The sequence below is a fragment of the Mesitornis unicolor genome, unplaced genomic scaffold (assembly GCF_000695765.1).
Source record: "Mesitornis unicolor isolate BGI_N332 unplaced genomic scaffold, ASM69576v1 scaffold40867, whole genome shotgun sequence".
Classification (NCBI taxonomy): domain Eukaryota; kingdom Metazoa; phylum Chordata; class Aves; order Mesitornithiformes; family Mesitornithidae; genus Mesitornis; species Mesitornis unicolor.
Genome location: NW_010195115.1, coordinates 1 through 20,745, shown reverse-complemented (window position 1 = coordinate 20,745; position 20,745 = coordinate 1). Strand labels below are relative to the sequence as shown.

Here is a 20,745-nt window from a genome sequence, read left to right as displayed (position 1 = left end):
TATTCTGGCTTAAAATAAAAAAAAAAGCAACCCTCACGTTGTGGAGCAAGGTACACCGAAGGTACACGCCACGCTGCTGCTTCCTGGGCACGGAGCACCCCACCGCATAACCAACGCGCCGGGGGAAGACGGACATTCACACCCGCACAGCATGTGGCGCTGGTATTTACAATTCATCGTGTTTAAATAAGCCTGGGACACCTGGTACAGCATACAGCGTTATTGCGACAGCACAGCACTTGCCTCTGCGGTCAAAAACCTCAAGAGTTGCTCAGAGTCATGACTTGTGGATCCCAAAAGGCAGTGTTGTTAACATGCAAAAAACATTACTAAACAATATTATCTAACTTCTACGATTGCCAAATACTTGACCTTAATAAGGAAACCAATTACAAAATACTTCCTTGTAGTGCTATACAAAAGTTATAAAATTAAGATTCTATCAACCACTTTTAAATATTCCAATTTTCCAACAGTGCAGTTCTCCACATCTTTATCACCACTGAACATTTTGAAGATAAAGTAAAAAAAAATAATCAGCAAATTAGATCAAAATGTTTTAATCTTTGGATCCCTTTATTCCTATGGCCTTCATACACATATACAGACACAAATGACCAGGTTTCTATTTCAGCGCATCAAAGAGCTGTAACAAGTCACTCAGAATCAGCAGAAAGTCCATACTGTGTCATTTGTGAATTCACGGTCTCAGAACCAGAGTCGTAATGTCTCCAAGCTATGGTCTATCAAAATGCAAACAACTTCAAACACTAAGAATTCCTTAAATTGCTTATGCCTACAGGTATTACAACAAAGTTAACATTTCAAGAGTTGACGAATGGAGACATACTTCTGTCCCAGGCATTCCAGGAGAATCACTACCTCATGAGCCTGGTCCATTATTAAAAAAAGTTAATATTTATCACTAAGTAAAATTACTTGCAAATTTTGACATACGAAAATTCCTTTTCTCTTTATTTGAAAATATCTCCTTAATTTGGTCAAATCCTGTGATATGCCAGAAACTACAAAATCAAATTCTTGCAAGAGAAGTGAAAAGCGTATCCAGTTTCGTGTAATGGAAGAACATTTTCAAATCTTCAGTATAGTCCAAATATAAAATCAAACATATAAGCCTGAAAAGCTGCTAAAGAAAAAAACCCAACTAATTCAGTGTTCTTCAGCATATCAGCTTTTGCAATAACACAGTATGTTTGCAGACTTAAAAATGTTTATTCTTTAAAAAATTAGTTGCTTTTTATACAGCTATACAAACTTTGTAATGTTTCTTTGGCAATGGGATATAATGGAATTTTACAACTATATAAAAAGTTTCCTTTGCCTAAGAAACAGTATTTACTGTGTGTACATATCTGACTGACAAAGCAAGTTTTCTACTGTCCAGCACCCTAGTTGATAAAAGTACAACTATCTCAAAAGGGATATTACAGGATTTCCAAAAAACAACCTTCAGTGGATCAAAACACTCACAGTATCGACGGCCTTCTGCATACAATTGTCCTTACAACTTGAAGCAATTATCAAATAGTTTAGTAATAAGAAAAATCCTTTCAGTGATGAAAAAATACTTAAACTCCATCGAAGTACTGCTTTATAATTAACTATACATAAGAAATTACTTATCCTTCTGTCTCAAATATATTTAATGCTCACTGTTTTCAAAGATGACCATTTTTCAAAAGCAACTGCATTACACCCCTTTGAAATTAAATAGTTAAATCCCAGTGCTGGTGACAAGTATACAGCAAATTAACTTCATTCTTTGCAGAGACTGAAACTAATTCTCTGGATCAAGAAGGTCGAGACGCTCACTCTGTTTCAGCTGTCTTGTAGACTATGCAGCAACTTTGTTGTCTTTCTAGAGGGAACAACAGCACAACATTACAATTAATTTTGCAAAACAAAACTCACAAATTCATCTGAGCAACAGCACAGGGAAAAGATGCTCTGTAATGGCCACTTCTCATCTTCTGCAATGAGAAACGAGACCTCTCTGCATGATCAGGTTAGTGTCTGGTCAAAACACCCAGCCTGGCACACACCAGAGCAGCGCGTCACCTTGACCAGCTGCATGGCACAAGTCCTTGGTCTTTACGCCAGCTCCTGCTTACCTGGCATGCTGTGAAGTTCCTTCATTCAGAAATTCAAAGCTTTGATCTTCAATTCCTAATTTCAATTCATGTTCAGCTATCAAAGACTTGTCCTTTAAATCACAGGACTAATTACTGCAACCTAATGAAGGTACATCTGACGGACAGTCAGAAACCTTCTGTGATGAAAAAAGGCTCCCATTTCCACTTTTTTTTTTTAAATTGAAGAAATCTTCAACCAGAAAAAGTTTCTTGTATTGCAAAACTCTAACTGTTCATGCAGTAAATTACCAGTTGTTCATCTGTCTCAATCAGAATTATAAAAGCCTCCCTTTACTTACACCAACCTGGTTAATTATATCTGTTACTGGTTCTAAACAGTATGCCAGTACTGCCTCTGTTCCTTAACACGCTAACATTCAAGTTGAATCTACACGCCAAGAAAAATGGCTTGCGCTGAAATTAATTTCTGCAAGCAACTGAGCTGATTACATAGTCAGTACGATCAATGAGTATCATAAAAAGGATAATTTAGATTGTTTCTAAGAAAAAGAAGGTGCAGCTCAGGTATCACTAGCACAGAATGCATCCCTTTACTAGCTGGGGCTGACAACTACCCTTGTCCTTCCTCTGAATGGCTGGTAGGAAGAAGAGTTAAGATCTTCAACAGGAAACAGAAACGGATGTCTTATTAATGTGGCTAAAGCAACAAACTGCATAACTATATTGTAAATTAAGAGTCTGCTTTTTAGCCATCGTAGCTCTTGCAGAACAAATTACCATTTCTATGCTAACGCTAAGATGAAAGCACGTTTGTACATCAGGCTACTTCAGTTAGCAGATTTACATGGTGGCTTCTGCATAACCGTTAAAGAAGCTTTAAGCTTCATTCACACTTAACTAAAAATGAAGTAGCAGTAATTTTAATTTTTTAAAAACACTTTCTCTATGGGATGGACAGGGATCCTTTCTTTTGAAGTTTTTATGCCTTCTCTTCCACAGGTCTTTTTTGCGGAATGGCTGAAAAAAGTCAATCCTGCCTTAGCTTCCCCCCCAGTTACTGGATGTAACCATGTAAAGTTGTATTTAAAAAGAAGCATGTAATAGCACCTTACAGAACTCAAATCTTCCTTTTTGCAAAAGGTCACTGCTATGCTTCACTAACTTCAATTACTCTATTTCAGGGGTTATACAGGCTCTTATAAGTCCATAGGCTCTGTGCCAAACCATTTACAAAGAACATTAAAAAGTCTGTTGCACAGTAGAAGGGAGTTAAGTTACTCCCTCTCAATCTTTACATTTTACAATATTGCTTAGAAAAAGGCTTGCAAATCACATTTCTAAGATTAGTATTAAAATCTGCATTATTTTACTCTTCTCCTCCTCCCCTCCTTCCAGGTATAGAACAAACATACAGGGCATTTGAAGAAAGGCAGCTTTTAGTTTTGGTTACTGTTGACAGTATAATTATTTAACTACAAATTCAGCATTAACAGACTTTCAATTAAGCAGCTAAGAGTACCTGCAAAATACTATTCAAGAAATTCTAGCTCAGTATCAAATCTAAAAGCAGGAGGTATTTTTTACCACTAGTTTCAAGAGCAGTGAATCAGATCATAGTAAGATTAAATATATTTTACCCTATATTCAAAATCAGCAAACTCCCTGCCTCCACGACCTCCTCTGAATCCACCACGAAACCCTCGGGGGGCAGTGAAGCCACCTCTTCCAGCTCCTCGTCCTCTTCCACCTCGGAAGCCAATTCCCCCTCTGCCTCTGTACCCTCCACGGCCACGGTTGGGACGCAGTGGTATTCCGAAGGTCTCAGCATTTAATCTTCTTTCCTCAGCCCAGGTGGGTCGCCGTTCTCTGCCACAAGAAAAGGAACAAGGACTGTTATAAAACATACTTCAGAAGGAAGACTGCCTGCCCAGACAGAATTGTCAGAAAGCCCATTACAAGAAAAATGATACAGTAATCACATTGCAAATCTCCAAGTTATCTCTTCTGCAAGAATCTAGATGTCTGCCACAACTCATTTAACTCAATGAAAAGGGATGTTACAGTATCATTAATTACATATTAATAACACTGTAAGTGTTTCCCATGTAGGACACAGCCTATATCCTCTGCACATAGCAACATATATAAAAATGAATGAATAAATAAAAGCTGTCCACAATTAAAAACAAGAAAGGGAAAATAAGAGTTTGCAGTTACAGCTATTATTTTATCTAGCTGTCAGTACAATAAAACAATGCCCTTAATTCAAAACAGATCAGCAACCTACATAATCTTGTCTCATCAAAAGGCAACAACAAGATAAGCACTGATTTTCCTGAAACGCTATCTTCCCATTAAAAAAACAATACTGGACAAGACAGTCATGCAATCTAAATTACTAAAGCACAGTCATAATTGATTTAACTGAAGTGGTAATTTAGAAACAAAACAAAAAAAAGCACTTTACTAAATCTGAAAAGGAAGTTCTGGAGTACATACACTTGGTTCTAGAAGCATGGTTCTAAAACAACATTTAAAGTTGTCTTCCTATTGATATATTGCACTTGACCACAAATAAATTTTGTGCTTCATATTCGTGTTTTATTTTTGCCCGCTTCATGTGGGCATAATCTTTACTCACTTTTGATTCAGACTTGATTGTAATGAGAAGTGCTCACACTAGCTCATGATGTAAACATGCATTAAGTAGACTAACAAGGCTCCCTGTACAGGCAGTACCTATTGTCATCACAGGAGATGTTATCAAAGAAGGATTTGGTTTTGTCATAGTAGCAGTTGGGCCCAAGTGGATCCTCCTCATCCGCATTCCCTTCGCTATTTTGGGTATCAACACCTGAGTCACCTTTGTCTTCTCCATTTACAGGCTTCTCGGGTTTCTCGAGTTTATCTTCTGGAAAATAAAAGTAAACAGAAGCTTTCCAGAGCATCATACTAAACAAAACAGCACTGTTAACTTATTCCCAGACAGACAGACAAAAACAGTACTGAATGCTCAAAAATACAAAAAGGCTTTCAAAATTTAATGTGGAAGTCAAGTAATCTGACACAAACTTGGAAGTTTTGCTGTTGCTGTCTGGAGGTTTGATATCTTCTATGTTCGGTGTGTTTAATTAACAAAAAACCTGTGATAGAGTAGATTCAATAGTCATCTATTTTATAACTTCCAAGCTACTTCCTTTCCAGACTTAAAAGCCTCACTCAGCCATTCCTCATATAAAAGCCATTCCGTGTTCTTCCTCATCCCTATTACTCTTCTGTCTTCTCACTTTGCTGTTACTTCCTTTGAGACACTGGGACAGCATTCAAAATGTTATCCCATGAACTGACTTTATAGTCTATTTATTTCTAATAATGCCTGAAGTTCAACTTACTCTTCTACTGGAACCAAAAATGAAGCTGATGGATCAACAGAAATAGTTATGATGATATTTAAGTCTCATTCCTAAATGCTTACAGCTTAAATCTCATGACGCTGTGCATAAACTTCAGATAACCAGCTCAACCTTTCCACAACACACACACAAATTATCACTGTCTCATAAAGTATTTCTATAATTCTTTATGGTTAAGCTTTCCATTTCCGCCTTATTATTCCGAGAAAAAAAAAAAGTGTTAACAGCAAACTGTCAACTCGTTTAAAAATGATCCAGAAAGAGAGGCAAGCACCAGAGAACAAATCCTATGGGACTCTAATGGTGTTTTTTCACTACAATGAAATCTGACCATTTATTCCTGCCTTTTGTTTCCCAGCTTTTAGCCAATCATTTACTGCAATAGGGAACCCCCTACTTTAACCTGTAACATTTTTGTCCAAAAATAGTAGCAGCAGTGTAACGAACAGGTGGCTGATCACAAGAGAATGAGGTAATTAAAACAGAAGCCTGAGAGTAAACAAAACAAAAGTGCTGACAGTATGGGTCTGAACTACTCCTGTGTTTCTTTGGAAAAGAGTAAAAGCAAACAAATGCTACTGAATGCTTTAAACTGAAACTGTCACATAAATTCTCTAGTACAGTTCTGATCCAAAAGTCATGTTTCTGTGATAGCTTTTGGGATATTAATAACTGAAAACATAAAACATGAGTTTTCTTTTCGTGCATCTTTGACAGAACTCAAAAGTAAAACTCACATTATTGGGACTTATGCTCCAGTCATCTGCATTTTTAACCAACAGACTTGTTAGAACATGATTTATGGTATTTGCTAGTTAAAAGTCTAGTATTAAATTAAACAGATGATGCCAGTTTATTTATTCATCGATTTCTTTTTTTTTTAATGATCGCACACAAGACTTTGTTAAGATACACCTTTTAAATTTTGTTTTCCAAGGTAGCATTAAAACACTAAGACACAGTTTTTCCATGCTCACATCTAAAGCAAAAATTGGTTTACCCTTTAGTTTAAGTTTATTGTGAAATTCTCTATCGATTTCCTCCTTGTTGAATTGTGCATTTGCACTTTCAAAGTCAAAGTCCTTCTCAAACTTCATTGGACCATCCCTCCTAATACCAAATCTTCCTCGGCCTCCTCTGTGACCTCCACGGCCTCTCCGTGCTGAAGGTCCACCTGGGACTGAAAAAGAGAAATTCTGCTTGGTATTGTTGTGTGGGTTGTTTTTTTCTTCGAAGGTAGTGGGAGTAGTAGTGGGGTCTTTTTTGGAGTGAGGTTATTTTGGTTGTTGGGTTTCTTTTTGTTTGGTTGGGTTGTTTTTTTTTTAATTCCTGGGGTAACAGGTTGGGACTTCATGCATCCTCTTCCTCCACTTCTGTAGTTAGAAGTCCTGTCAGAGCAGCTTGTAATTTGTAAACTCACAATAATTATGGCAGTGACACAAAAAGCATAATAGTACTAAACGTGGGTACTAAAAGACTTTCTAGAAGTCATTTTCTAGATATCTTGTAGATATTTTGTAGATATCTTTCTAAAGAAAAGAAAAACGTTAGTGACTTTTCAGTCAAGTATTTTCATAGAAAGGTAACAGGTTTTATTTTAGGCTATTGTGTTTATAAAGCCATGAATACTGCTTGGTTCTGCATTTTTATTCAAATTGCTAAATACAGAGCAACCAGAAGAGATTTTCTCTAATGTTGAACTTTTGTGCTCATATTATCCAGACTCAATGTAAAGTTATTGCTACTCACTAGAAACAATTACATGAAAGCATTCTAAACACAAATTCTTTATGACCATAATCTGAACTGTAAGATTTCTGGACTTGATAAACAAAGTCCTAGCACTTTGCAAACTATACACAATGCTGTATTATAGCAGACTTTTAAAAAACTTAAGTCTGAAAATGATAGCTATTTCTCAAAACAAGATTTACCAATTTGTCGTTTGTTTTCATTTCTGAGTTCATTTTCTGATCTTGAAACCTTGTGTGCTTCAGCTAAAGTTGGAAATAAAAAAATGGTTTGTTTATCCAACTAGATATTTTTGATCATACTTCTGTATACAGTTATATAGTCCAGATTTCAAAAAAAATCCAAACCTATAAAAATAAACGACAAGTTTAACTTCATAAAAAGAAAAAAAAAATTAGAATATATACTTGACTTTAAAAAGAAATAAATATAATCCAAGTCTCTGCTGGCCAGTCTACTAATAATAGACAGCAGGAAAATTCCTACATGTTACCCTTAAAAAGGGCACTTCGTATATGTATGGAAGAAAATAAGTCTCATGAAAATCATCCAAAGTTACCTCGTCTGTGCTCTTGATTCTCTAACAATTTTTGGCTAGCAGACACCAAAGGTCTGGCTGGTACAGGACTCCTCTTCCCAACTGGTGCAGGTGTAGGCAAGTGGGCTGAAGCTGTTTGTACTGCTTGTTCCATGGTGGGGCTCCTTCTCAAATGATCTATCTGAGGGCTTGAACGACCTGGCAAGAAAATAAAACCAAAACCCAAAGAATTATTTCTCATCCACAGATTTGAGTTACTGGTCTCAACCAATCTGCCTTACACCACTCCAGATAGCTGTGTCCAAAGAAGAAATAAATATTTCTGCACCAGATCCACTAATCCAGACTGAAAGGTATTTACAATTTTCCCTTCCCCCAGTCTAAAAGAAAAAAATGGGTAGGACAATTAATCCCTACCAACCTATCCATGATGTGCATTTAGCTGTGGAATGAAATTTTTTAATTGATTGGAGGTAAAAATACCCTTTCTGCCTCCCTGGAAAGCCAAGTGGAAAGTGACTGCTCCCAAAGGCAGAGATACAGTCATGATACTGAAATTTCATTTCATCTAGCATGCTCTGTTGTATGATCACCATGAAATAAATGAACAGTGATAGCCAGTACCAGGCAGAATGCAGATGAAGAAGCTAAGAAAGCTCTCCCACAAAGTGCAGTTCATGCATTTCAATTTGCAGCATGAGAGACTGGAGCCAGAAACATGTTTAGAATGGAGATATTTGATCCGGTCAGACAAGTTTATGACACCACAGAGTAATCTACAGTAAATCTACTACGAAATTAGAACACAACTCAAGTCCCAGTAAGTAGAATAAAAGGATAACATTGTATCCTATAAAAAGGCTAAACAAAAGAAGAAAAAAACCCCAACAAACAAATAAATAAAACCCAAAACAAACCACACACTTAGATCCACAAAGATGACAAATATTTAAAAAATAAAACTCACAGAAAAAACCTTGTTAGTGCCTCACAGGAAATTCTGTAGCAGAATGTCTATTCATCCAGAGTATGTGTCACATTAAGTCCAAGAACCATACAGGCTTTAAGATCACCTACAGAAACCCAGCTACTCTTTCAACAGAGAAGCCAACTTTTTTCCCCTTCAATTAATGCAACAAAGTAGAATCTACTTTTGGTAATCCACTCAACTAATCCTAGAAAGCAATCTTAATTGGTATAAAAATCTCAACTACGATTTAGGAAAAACCCTGTTTGCTATAAGTGTTTTGCCTTTTAACACAACTACATAAAATTAAAATAGCATTAGGAATATATATTAGCACAGAATTTTACTTGCAGCAATGAAGAGTGGAAGAGCAGGAAATAATGCCTTTTGGATTTTGAGGAGCAAACTTAACACATTTGCATGCAAAGTGAGAGTGAAGGTGCTCAACATTTAATTTCTTTTTTCTTTGCCACTCTAAAAAGCATAAAAAATTTCCTTTTTGCTTCTACTATCTTTTTCCAGTATTACACAAACGACCCACACAATTTCTATTACTATTAAGCTGCCTTAACTTTCATGTCACTATCACTACAGGCAATCAGGTCTGCTGTTAATATTACTTATATAAATATAAATTAACAAAAAAACACCATTAAGGATTTTGTAGGCTGAAGGACTTCACAATTCAATCAGCATGAAGCACCTTGAGTTTTGCCATGCTATTAATAAAACTAGATATTTAATTGCCATATGCACCTATTTGCTAACATTATTCAACTAAAATAAGTCCTACTCCTCAATAGAGATGCTTTAAAGATAACAAGAAACATGTTGCTAACAGTTACCTATGCAGCACACCAAGATGTAAGAAAACACATTTAAAGAGCAAAGACTCTCAGTACTTTCTGGTTTTAATATCAACTGTTCTGAGGACAAAATATAGTTGTTCCTTTAGCATTTCTGGCAACCACCTAAATCACAAGGACATGATTGGTCAAAAAAGATCAAAGAGTTATTAAAAAACGATTTACCTTGAGACATCTGTGTTTTTAGTGATCTTGCATCTGTTGTAAATGCAGAACCAACTGCAGTGCTTTGGGACATGTTACCACTGGCTGAAGAGTCTGTTCCAAAAGATGTTAAAGAACCTCCTGCTTTGAAAGAAAAAGTGTCGTTGTAAAACCTGGTTTAGACTTACTAATTGATATCAAGTTATAGCCACTTCTACAGCTTTCCTTTTGCATGGCTAACATTTTCAGTACCAGGAGTAACACTGTCACATAACAGAAGAATGTAAGTTCCTATGTGGAAAAACTAAAATGTGAAATAAAAAACTTCAAGGGAGGAATGAAGGTTGGTTGGTGAGGCTCAGAGGGCATCTGCAGTATAAGTGAGCAACTAACCCATGCAGCTCACAAAGAGTTCAAGCATGTACTTCATGCCAAGCTAAGATCTCATGATTAGCTGGAGGACTGTGCTGGCACATGGACTGCTGAATAATCCAAACTCTTGGTTAAAGCACACACCACCTAGGCAACCTAGGATACCAGATGTCCACAGCGCAGCTATGGGGCTTTTGTGGAGAAGCTGCCTCTACTACTCATGAAATAAAATGAATACACAACGAATGTCATAAATATATACGAAAAAGAATGAATTCATGAATACAGCAACCTTTCCTCACTCGTCCCTCTGAGATACGGTGTTTAGTTCTCAATTATAATTGCTTTGATTTGAGCTATGAAAAACTCTCTACTTTTGAGCTAAACTGGGGGACTCGTATAGATCAAGGACTTCGGATGTGCCCTTAGGATAAGACATTGATGGAATTATAAGCACTGATTCCTGTCTATACACACATGCAACTTCACTTACAGGAAAACACCAGGTAATAAAAATGAACATACCAACTCCCACAGCACCGAACTGCTGCCCCACCAGCGGGCTTGGACTAAACTGACTGTATGCAGGCATTCTGCCAAAAGGACCATAGGACCCCACAGACTGGAATGAAGATGTAGTCGAAGATCCTAGTGAAGACTAAAAACAAAACACACTTGCAAAAATTAACGTTTACACAAAAAGCAGGAAATAGTTCTGCAAGGCAAGAAATGCATAAACTCTAGAACTATTTGTTAAACTTACCCTAACACCACTGTGGCTGATCCATATAAAAGACCTTAACATTCAAAGTTGTTTCTTTTAATATCAAGAATGTAACCACTTTAACATACAAGCAAAGACAGCACAAAAATAGTGAATTACACACATTACTCTACATGATAACTCTAAACAGACAACAGTTAGCAGAAAACATTTTCACAAGTGTATATACAGTTTAGAAAGCACTTTTACCCTTCCAATCGCACAAACTTGTGAAAAGAGTACCATAAAATTTTGCAATCTTTTCCCCAGAACCTCAGATACTGGACACTGTCAAAGACACATATAAGAGTTTGTTGGCAAACTTGGAAAATGTTTTCCCCAAAGTTTCAAAAACCACATGAACAATGAAAGACCCAAACATCCTGAAGGAGGGTGAGGTTATTACTATTATTTGGGTTAGCAGTACTGCAATTTCACAGCTCTCAACTACCATTGACAGAAGGAGTTGCACTAAATTTAGCAAAAGACTTCATAGGACTGCAAAGATACTTTATGAGTAAGTATCAAAAATTTTATCTTAAGGAATAGTTAAACATTAGAAATGTCAACACTTACAGAATTATCAAGTTCCACTTGAAACAAAAATTTCCACCTTTCTCTCAGGGATGATTTTAAGACACTCCACAAGCACAACCAATAAGCCAACAAGTTTCAGAGATCAAAGACAACTATCTCTGTCAGTCCATTTACTATGAAATAGCAGATTAATTAACCCTCAAAGCTTCAGTTTGGAAGTTGCTTTCTCTTCAGCAACCAAGTATTCCCTGTCATTTAGTATGAAGCCTTTAAAAAAAACACATAGTTAGATGAAATACTTTTAGAGTAACAGCAAAGAAGTTGAACATAAAAATCCCAAAGAAAGCAAACCAAACAGGGAAAAAAAAAAATCACTGATGATTTGGGGAGGTTTCAGCATCCATCTGACTTATACCAAGTCTGATCTTTCCAAGAAGTCTTGCATACGTGCCCTACAAAGCCAAGTACCTTTCAAAAAAGGCGTACAAGTCTACCAAAAACCATGAGTTGTTTTTGAAAGATGGACAGCTTTTGGTATTCAGTGCATTGTGCTAGAGTTAGATTTCAATCTTGATTTTCGCAGTTAAAGACAGGATTCAAAAGAAGAAAGTCTTTTTTTTTCTTTACCTTGGGTTGTGAACTTTACAGCAACAACCATTTTAATTTTTAAACAGTGCTCTCGGCTAGAGAGCACTTAAAGCTACCAGGTTATATCTTCAGCAGCAAACATCTATGTTTTGACTTACCTGAACAATAGCAGGGTCCTGTGGCAAAGAACACTGAGGCTTTGGTGGCTCACAAACAGTTAGGTCTTTAATGTCACTGCCACGGAATATAATATACTCAAAGACTTCATCACGAGGTGGTATAGGTCTATCAGTTGGTCTATCTTCTGTACCAAAGGAGCGAACTGCCAAATTGGGGAGAAAAAAAATAAAAACACCCCACATTCAACAAAAAGGTTTTAAATATACTGCAGAGACCAAAGGTTTTAAATTAAAAGAATACAATTTTTTTAAGGAAAAAAAGATATTAAACAGGCAGCATATTCTTTGCCATTGTCAACTGCTCAGACAAAAAAGTAATTTGATTTTACAAATTTCAGTTGAAAATCAACCAGAAACACCTCTTCTACTTGTTACTGATACATCACTTGTTGAATATTTTGATTGTTTTGTGAGGAGAAGGGGAAGCAGCAAAGCAGCTTTTTGCTAAAGTTAACACTTTCTGGACATTATAGCAACAAAAACACCAACAAAGGCTTCTAAGTCAGTCCTATGAATCAAGGATTGTATCAGATTACACACTTCATATTCTGCACTTTTAAATCAGGAAAAAAATTGTTACTATCACTAGAAACTTGAATAATAAAAATTACCTAAAGCAAAACATTTCTCAGTATATTTAAGGACTGAATGAAGATTTAAATAAAAATCACAAATTCTGTGGTATGTACAATTTTCACTAAGCAAAATGCATTCTTCTTGCTAGTGTAAGTTTCATATGATCTCTGTCAAAATAAGTAAACTCACTGGGGCATAACTATCTTTCTAAGTAGGACTGCATAGTGTGCAGCATACCAATACATTAATGTTATTTGTATGTACTTAGCTGAATTCCAACAGTTTTCTGATTGCATAGTGATCAAGCTTATCATGCTTTTCTCTTTGCACTACATATAATCACTACCACTGTATATGAACAGCATCGCTTTACTTTCACTACCCCTCTGCAAGACTTTTCCTCACCATGACTACCAACCCTAGGTAAACATAAAACAAGTCTGAAGAGATATGTCTCCAAAAGCTAGAGTTTTATAAGCAAAACTAAACAATGAACTCAAACCAGAGAAAAAAGAAAAAAGTGACAGTCACATTCTACTGAACATCAACTTGCAGCAGCTCTAACAATCCCTTATGACTGTGTTTGCTCTAGCCTTTTAAGAGGCTTTTGTTTGCTTGGTAAAATACTACAGCTTATGCTGAGAAAAACATGTATTTTGCTTTAATTTAACAGAATTAGTTTTCCCTCAATTTTCAGATGCATCAACAATTTGGAGATATCATTAGGCACTTAGTTGCAACTACTAGTCAAGAAATGCAGTCTTCTGTAGAGCTTTGTAAAGTGATACTGAGTCACTTCTCAGGCCGCACCTTCCATCACTGTTGCTTCTCCTAGTACTGACAAGTATTACAAAACTGTCTGAGAAGCATAATTCAGGGGTAAAGAGATCAACTCCACACTACAATGAAAAATAACTCTTAAGTGGTTACAATTATTTTGTTCATACATATATCATCTATGAAGCTGAATTTATTCAACTTTTTATTTCTGTGCATCTGAAAGTCTATTCTGAATGGTACTATAAAATATACGTGCATATACCCTTAGGTGAATTTCAATCTTCTGTTACAAGATAAATCTGTCTTCTTGTCCTCCTCTAGAGCAAAAGATATCTGAAGCTGAAGAATTTGTAGAAATTAAAGTAATACACAATAGCTTAACAACATTATCAATTGGTTGTGTGTACAACTGCAGCTCATTCTGTTGCATTTTATTCATCACACACCTTTCTATTTCACTGACTGTGGATCCAACTTCACTTTCTGGCCATCCTATACTCTATTAGTTAAATAATAAGTTAACTTGGCCCTTCATTCCATCATTTGACCCTCTGCCTTGGTAAGTATAACCAAAGTGGATTTTGTATTGGTGTTCTCTCTCCCACACTGAAATGGTTGCTCTAGTAGCCATTTTGTATAAAAGGGTGCACAAAAATGGCCAGTGTGATCAGCAAGTTACGGAAGTATTTTACTTTCTCGCTAAAGTGAAGGAACTAAGCAATAGCAAACCCACGACCCCAAGAAAAAGGGTCATAAACTAGAGGATCACATCTCACCATTACACAGAAATAAAAATCTGACAAACTATGGAAGAAATCTGCTTTGAAAGTACTTCTCTTTCAAGTCAGAGCTATACTGCATGTGTAAGTATTTTACTATTAACATCAACATCAGAAGACACATATAGGAACAGTTTTAACACCTGCCAATTACCTTTCTCCATTCTAAACCAATCAAAAAAACTGAACAACCCTTCATCTAATGACACGTTCTAAAACATAAAGGGATTTTACTGTATGTCAAAAAGACTTTGTCTTTCTTCCCATCACAAAATTACAAAAACATCAAAAGGGAGTGTTTTCAATATCAAAAATTTGAATTTGTCTTTAAGATATTCTGCTGTCTATGGAACCGGCTCAAAACACCAATAAGGTCATCAATAGTTTTGCAGCAGAACACATCAAGAGTTGCTACTAAGGGTTTGGGGTTTTTTTTCTCTACCTCTCCACTGCCCCAAACCAAACCGGCTTTGGTGCAATTCTCTGCAAAATATAAAGATAATTTTGTCCAAAGAAAATTAGCACTGCTGGAGAAAGGTAAGAAAACTCCTCTAATTTGGAAGTAAACCATCCTCTCTCAACCTAAAGCAACAAAAATAACCATCCTCAAGTCTAATTTCCTTCTAAAGCAATGAACCAGAACTGCAAGCGTTGCAGTCTAAGAAAGCCGTTTATTGTAATGGCCACTCAATGTTTTTGCAGTGTCTCTCCCAACTAGCACAACACGAAAAGCTGAATATTACATTTAATATTTTGCAAAAGGATAGTTATATTCACAATTTCTTCTTTCCTAGTCTGTATTAGTATTTAACATAATCTAAGACCAATATTGGATTTTTTTCCTTTAATAAAGGCCAATGGCATCCTGGGGTATATTAGAAGGGGTATTCTTAGTAGGTTGAGAGAGGTTCTCCTTCCCCTCTACTCTGCCCTGGTGAGACCACATCTGGAATATTGTGTCCAGTTCTGTGCTCTCAGTTCAAGAAGGACAGGGAGTTGCTTGAAAGAGTCCAGTGCAGAGCCACAAAGATGATGGAGGGAGTGGAGCATCTCCCTTCTGAGGAGCAGCTGAGGGAGTTGGGTCTCTTTAGCTTGGAGCAGAGGAGACTGAGGGGTGACCTCATTAATGTTTATTGTAAAGGGCGTAAATTTGTAAAGGGCGAGTGCCATGAGGAAGGAGCCAAGCTCTGCTCTGTGATGTCAAATGATAGGAAAAGGGGCCATGGGAGCAAGCTGGAGCATAGGAGGTTCAATCCGAAGATAAGGAAAAACTTTTTCACTGTAAGGGTGACAGAGCACTGGACCAGGCTGCCCAGAGAGGCTGTGGAGTCTCCTTCTCTGGAGACATTCAAAACCCACCTGGACGTGTTCCTGTGTGACCTGGTCTGGGTGATCCTGTTGTGGCAGGGGGGTTGGACTGGATGATCTTTCGAGGTCCCTTCCAACTCCTAATATTCTGTGACTAAAGGTGGCCAGTACAACAGGATTTTAGAAAGAAACAGCTTTTACCATAGTTTTGCATAAACATAAATACTAAGTTGCCAGAGTAACAAAAAGACAAGGTATGCGAACAGCAGCAGTCCTAGAGCTCTATCCAGCTCTGTCTCCTGGAGTATTTCCTCAGACTACATTCTTACTTCAGAACAAGGTGTTATGGTTCATATGTAGCAAAATACTGAAGAGAGGAAATGAAAATAAACACGTGAAAGACAGCAGTCTTATAACACTTACCAGGATCATGGTAAATCCATTTAATCTCACCTTGTCAGTTTAAGGGGTTTGTTTTTCCGGTGTTTTGGTTTGTTTGTTTTTTTTTTTTTTTTTAAATGAGCTAAACTGGCTTTATGACTTGCAAACAAAAATGCATCCATGACATGTTAAAATCAAATTTATTTTTTGTCAGTGTAAATACACACACTTAAGTAGCCAGCTAGAAAGAAATGAACGCTGTCAAGCCTAACAGGTTTCTTGTATGTGACAAGTAGTTTCACCAATTTCATATAAAAGTGCTGCATGCAAATTTTTGTACAGATTTTTACTGACTTCAATGTTACTACTATACTATACTTTAATGCGTATTACTAGATTACACTACTATAGCATCCAAGAAAAACATTGCTTCCCTAACAACAGAAATTAAAATCTGTTGATTGACACAGAAAAATACTTTGTTAATCAGAAACCAAGCTATGTATTCTACTAGCAGAAGAGGACTCTGTTCCAATATAATGAGAATTACTGCAAATACATAGTTCAGTCTCCATACACAGCACTGACACAATCTCCGCAGCCTTTCTTCACATGTAGCACACACACACAGAAACCAGTCTTTCTCTACTCTTAAGGCACTCATGAGAAGCACGATGACTAAAATGAGACCACCACTGTCAGAACAAGTCATTTCAATTGCCACCTCTCTTCAAAACATCGTAACCCCTTTCCCTGTAAACACGCTTAAGATGCCTGCACACCACATTACAGGAAAAGTATTTGTGAAGAAGCCAGCTTGTGGTGAGTTCACACCTTCAGACCAATTAATTCTGTCCCTTACTTGTAGGGGTGGTGGTTAACAGGGAAACAGATACGAGGAAAGTATCCAGGAGTGGGCTTGGCTTTCACAAGAACAATTCTTCTGCTGTGACACACTATGCACAGGGTTGGTTTGGCACACATGCTCTAAACCTCAAGACAAGGATGGAGCACATCACTTAACTGACTGAAAAATAACTTCACAAAAACTTGATTAAAAATTTAACCCTTTTTTTTGCTCCTACCCCTGAACTACAGAAAACACTCAAGTTTTCACAAGAATTTAACTTTCTTCTGTCTACATTTCTGAGTCTTTAATCCAATTGCTATTGTATAAAAGTCTAAAAGAAAGGGAAGTTCTCTTTTGTGTGCCATCAGACTATGGAAAACACTATGACAGATGGTTGAAAATGCCAGAAGTTTAACTACTTCTTAAAATCACTGGAAGCTGTTTCATTAATACCTACTAATTATAATGGCCCCAAATGCAGCTCTCAACAGTCCAACAACTGATAAGTAAAAACTGATGCAGTATACCAGAGAGACTGTATATAATTTTGTTTCTTATAGTCACATGCCTAGGGATTCCCTACTGTTGGCAGAGAACAAAAACTTTTCTGACCCCAAAATGCTTGTTCTTACACAACTTACCTACATTAAAAAATCTCTCTAAATTAGTGTCTTGAAACAGAAAGACATTATGTATAACTAGCGTGAAAGATCACACCTGGTTTTCAATGCCACAACATGTAAGGTCAAGCATGATCAATCATGGGTTATTCTACAGCTGCCCCCAGGTAGGGCAGTAATCACTTTACAGCCCGAAAATTTTACTCCTAACCATGGCTTGGAAACACTGTATTCTTACAAGGACATTCCAGGTTAATTTAACCTGAAAGTTGAGAATAAGAGTGGGTGGTTTTTGGTTCTAAATACTAGCCCTGAGAAGCTGGCAATATGCAGCAATGATATAGAAAAACCGAAAATAATTGTATAGCTTGTTTAATATTTGGATTCTGATATAGATGGGAGTTTTCCCCGTTACTTAAATAACAGTACATTTTGACACTTTGTGAAAGGATGCATTGCTTCCCCTTATCAGACTCAAGTTTAGGTTAAAAATGTTCTGAGTGATATTTAAACAGTTGCTATCTTCCTTTGACTCATGAGACAGAGGCCACAACTTTCACCAGTGAAAGGATCACAGCTTCGTTAATAAAATGCCAGTTAAAGAACTGTAAGAGATTGCCCCTCAGTAATTGATGACTATAATCAGTACCCTGTTAGCAACCCCAAAATCTTCTGTCTGTCTGAAACCCCAAAAGGTTTAAGATAAATGAAGACAATCTACATGCACAACTTCATAAGACTAATCTCAGGCTTCAGTTTAGCCCACTGAAGTCCTACAGTTAGGCAAATTCATAGTTCTTCAAGAAGAGATTCTACCTCTCCTTTTGAGCTTTGTCACAATTTCGGTGATTTCAGCCAGGAAATTAATAATGATAAGCCTCCCTGCACTCAGCTCAGGTACCAGTCACATGAAGCCAGCTACATATTGAAGCAACTGAGAGCATCCAGTCAGCTTCTGGGGCTTTTTTGGTCTCTTTCTGGCAGAAAATTTGACATTGTGGTAAAGATCCACAGTAAACAGTTCCGGTTTGTATTCTGAACTCACTAAAGGAAGAAGAGGTAACCATAACCCAATCAACATGTTCATAGCTACAGACAGTTCAGAAGGAAGATGTTTATTTCACATACCTTACATATATGCTATCATACCACATGCACATGACCTAAACCATTTATTCAGAAACTTTAATCCTCTAGAGCTGGGCATTTTGACCATGAGCAGAGTGAACTGTTTTACTGTCTAGTATGGTTGTTATCAGCTTCCAGATTAATCTCTCAAGATTTTTGGTTCCAGGTGGCCTAGAAATACTGGTTTATTCTCTTCTGAATCATGACACTGTATTACAAAACACACATTCTTCAGCCAACTGAGCCAAGTTTTATTAAAGCAAATTTAATGGTTTAGATTTACATTTCTGATGAGAGCTATAGGAATAGAGTAGATCAGATTTGTAACTGTAGTTTGAGCTATCTTAAACATGCACACTTTGGCAGACACACTATAACATCACTTAACTGCTCCTGAGAAGTCATGCAAAGTTGGCTTGGTCAGCACTAAATCTGTCAAATTTAGGGCAAGACAATCACAAGCTTCTCAAGGATGGGATTCTTGTGAGCGCTTCTGTACAAACCTTAGCAATCACAGCATGCAACTGGAATTTCTAAACATTTATTTTTCATCACAGCGCTCATCTTTTTCTCATACAAATACTAGCAATTCTTTTTAAACACAATGTAATTCCAGCAAGATAATTTAACCAGAAGGCAACTTCAAAAATAAGTAAAAATCACATCATGAAAGCTAAACGTCCCACACATGAACTATGTGAGCATGACACCAAACCTGCTATAAAGTGTTTCAAAGCATACATATAAGAATTTACAAAACAAAGCAATCTATTTCTTAAATAATCATGGAAAGGGAGGGAGGGCAGAGAAGAAGGCCTTAAAGCGATGAGGCACTCAACATGAATTACCACAAAGGCCAATGTGAGAAGAAAGCAAGCAATCTGCTACACAGAAGCAACTCCACAGAACAACTATTATACACACCAACTACATAAAACATAAGACCATCATTATGCTAGAATGCTAAAGCTATCATATCAAACAGGAACTGAGGTTCAAAATACTCTGTCCCAAATATTTAATTTACACAAGAAACAATTTTTCCCCTTACCTAATGGCTAAACTCTCTGCTTTTATATATGCATTTAGAACATTTAGCAATACTTTACAGAGTCAAGAATTGTAAAGTAAAATACCACAGAGTTCTGCAGAATCTATTATGAAGAAGTTATTAAAAAGTCTGACTTAATGTTTTACCTGAATATTGCACATTCATTACTACGGTTAATATACTTGTGTTGAGAGTGCTTTATCACGCACAACAAACAGTGAAGCCCTTTGGCTTCCTGGTTTCAAAGATTCTTCTTTTTACCTCCTGGTCTCCAACTCTCTTCTCAGTAAACATATCTTTCTAGTCTTCTTATACATACACATGCACACATGTATATTCTCTGGCCAATACATTCTCACACCAACATCTGTACTCAGTTTTGATTTATACAGTGCCATACAGCCACCTCTCAAACGAAAAGCTCACGATCAGCGTTCTTTGTTGATAACTTAGCATCCACAGGATTTTCTTTAGACCAGAGTCTTCTCTGCATTAGAGTTCAGTCACACGCGGCACTGTATCCTGTAGCTCTGGAACTCTTACGGGGCAAATAAATTCTCTTTCCAACCTTCTACTCCGTTTTACCCTGGACCACTTCCACTGCTAAGGGCTCCATACTTTCACTCAATTCAGGACTCCTTTTGGCAGCCCCCAGCTAGGTAACGTTCCTAGCTCCTTTTCGCGAGGGTCCCACTGCGGCTTCTCCGGGTTTCCCCCACCCCTCCCCACCCCGGGGCGCAGCCCGCGCGGCGGGAGCAGGGGCCTCCCCAGCGCTATCGTGCCGCCGCTCCCCCAACCCCTCGCTCACTTCCACCTCTACCGTGAAGCGCTGCGGGTCGCCTCCCGCCCAGCCGCGCGGTAGGAAAGAATGGCGGGAGGACGAGCCTCCGGCCGAAACTTACGCGGGCTTTTACCAAAGCTCCGCCAAACCCCCTCGCAGCTGCAGCTGGGCCCTCATAGGCTGTAGCCCCCCCTCTCGGACCCCAGGCCTCCTCATCGTCACAACGCCACGGACGACTCCGCTACGGTTTCAGGCTCT

General features: G+C 37.5%; 1 protein-coding gene across 1 annotated transcript; it reads right to left on the bottom strand.

The window, feature by feature from the left end:
- Window positions 1–1,213: 1,213 nt before the first annotated feature.
- On the bottom strand, window positions 1,214–12,376 carry LSM14A (LSM14A, SCD6 homolog A (S. cerevisiae); the record flags this gene model as incomplete). The annotated part of the gene is made up of 9 exons (XM_010188014.1): window positions 1,214–1,879; window positions 3,752–3,980; window positions 4,854–5,025; window positions 6,528–6,707; window positions 7,462–7,524; window positions 7,839–8,015; window positions 9,816–9,938; window positions 10,692–10,824; window positions 12,213–12,376. Coding segments are annotated over 9 exons (1,265 nt in total), but the record flags the coding sequence as incomplete, so codon positions are not given.
- Window positions 12,377–20,745: the final 8,369 nt, after the last annotated feature.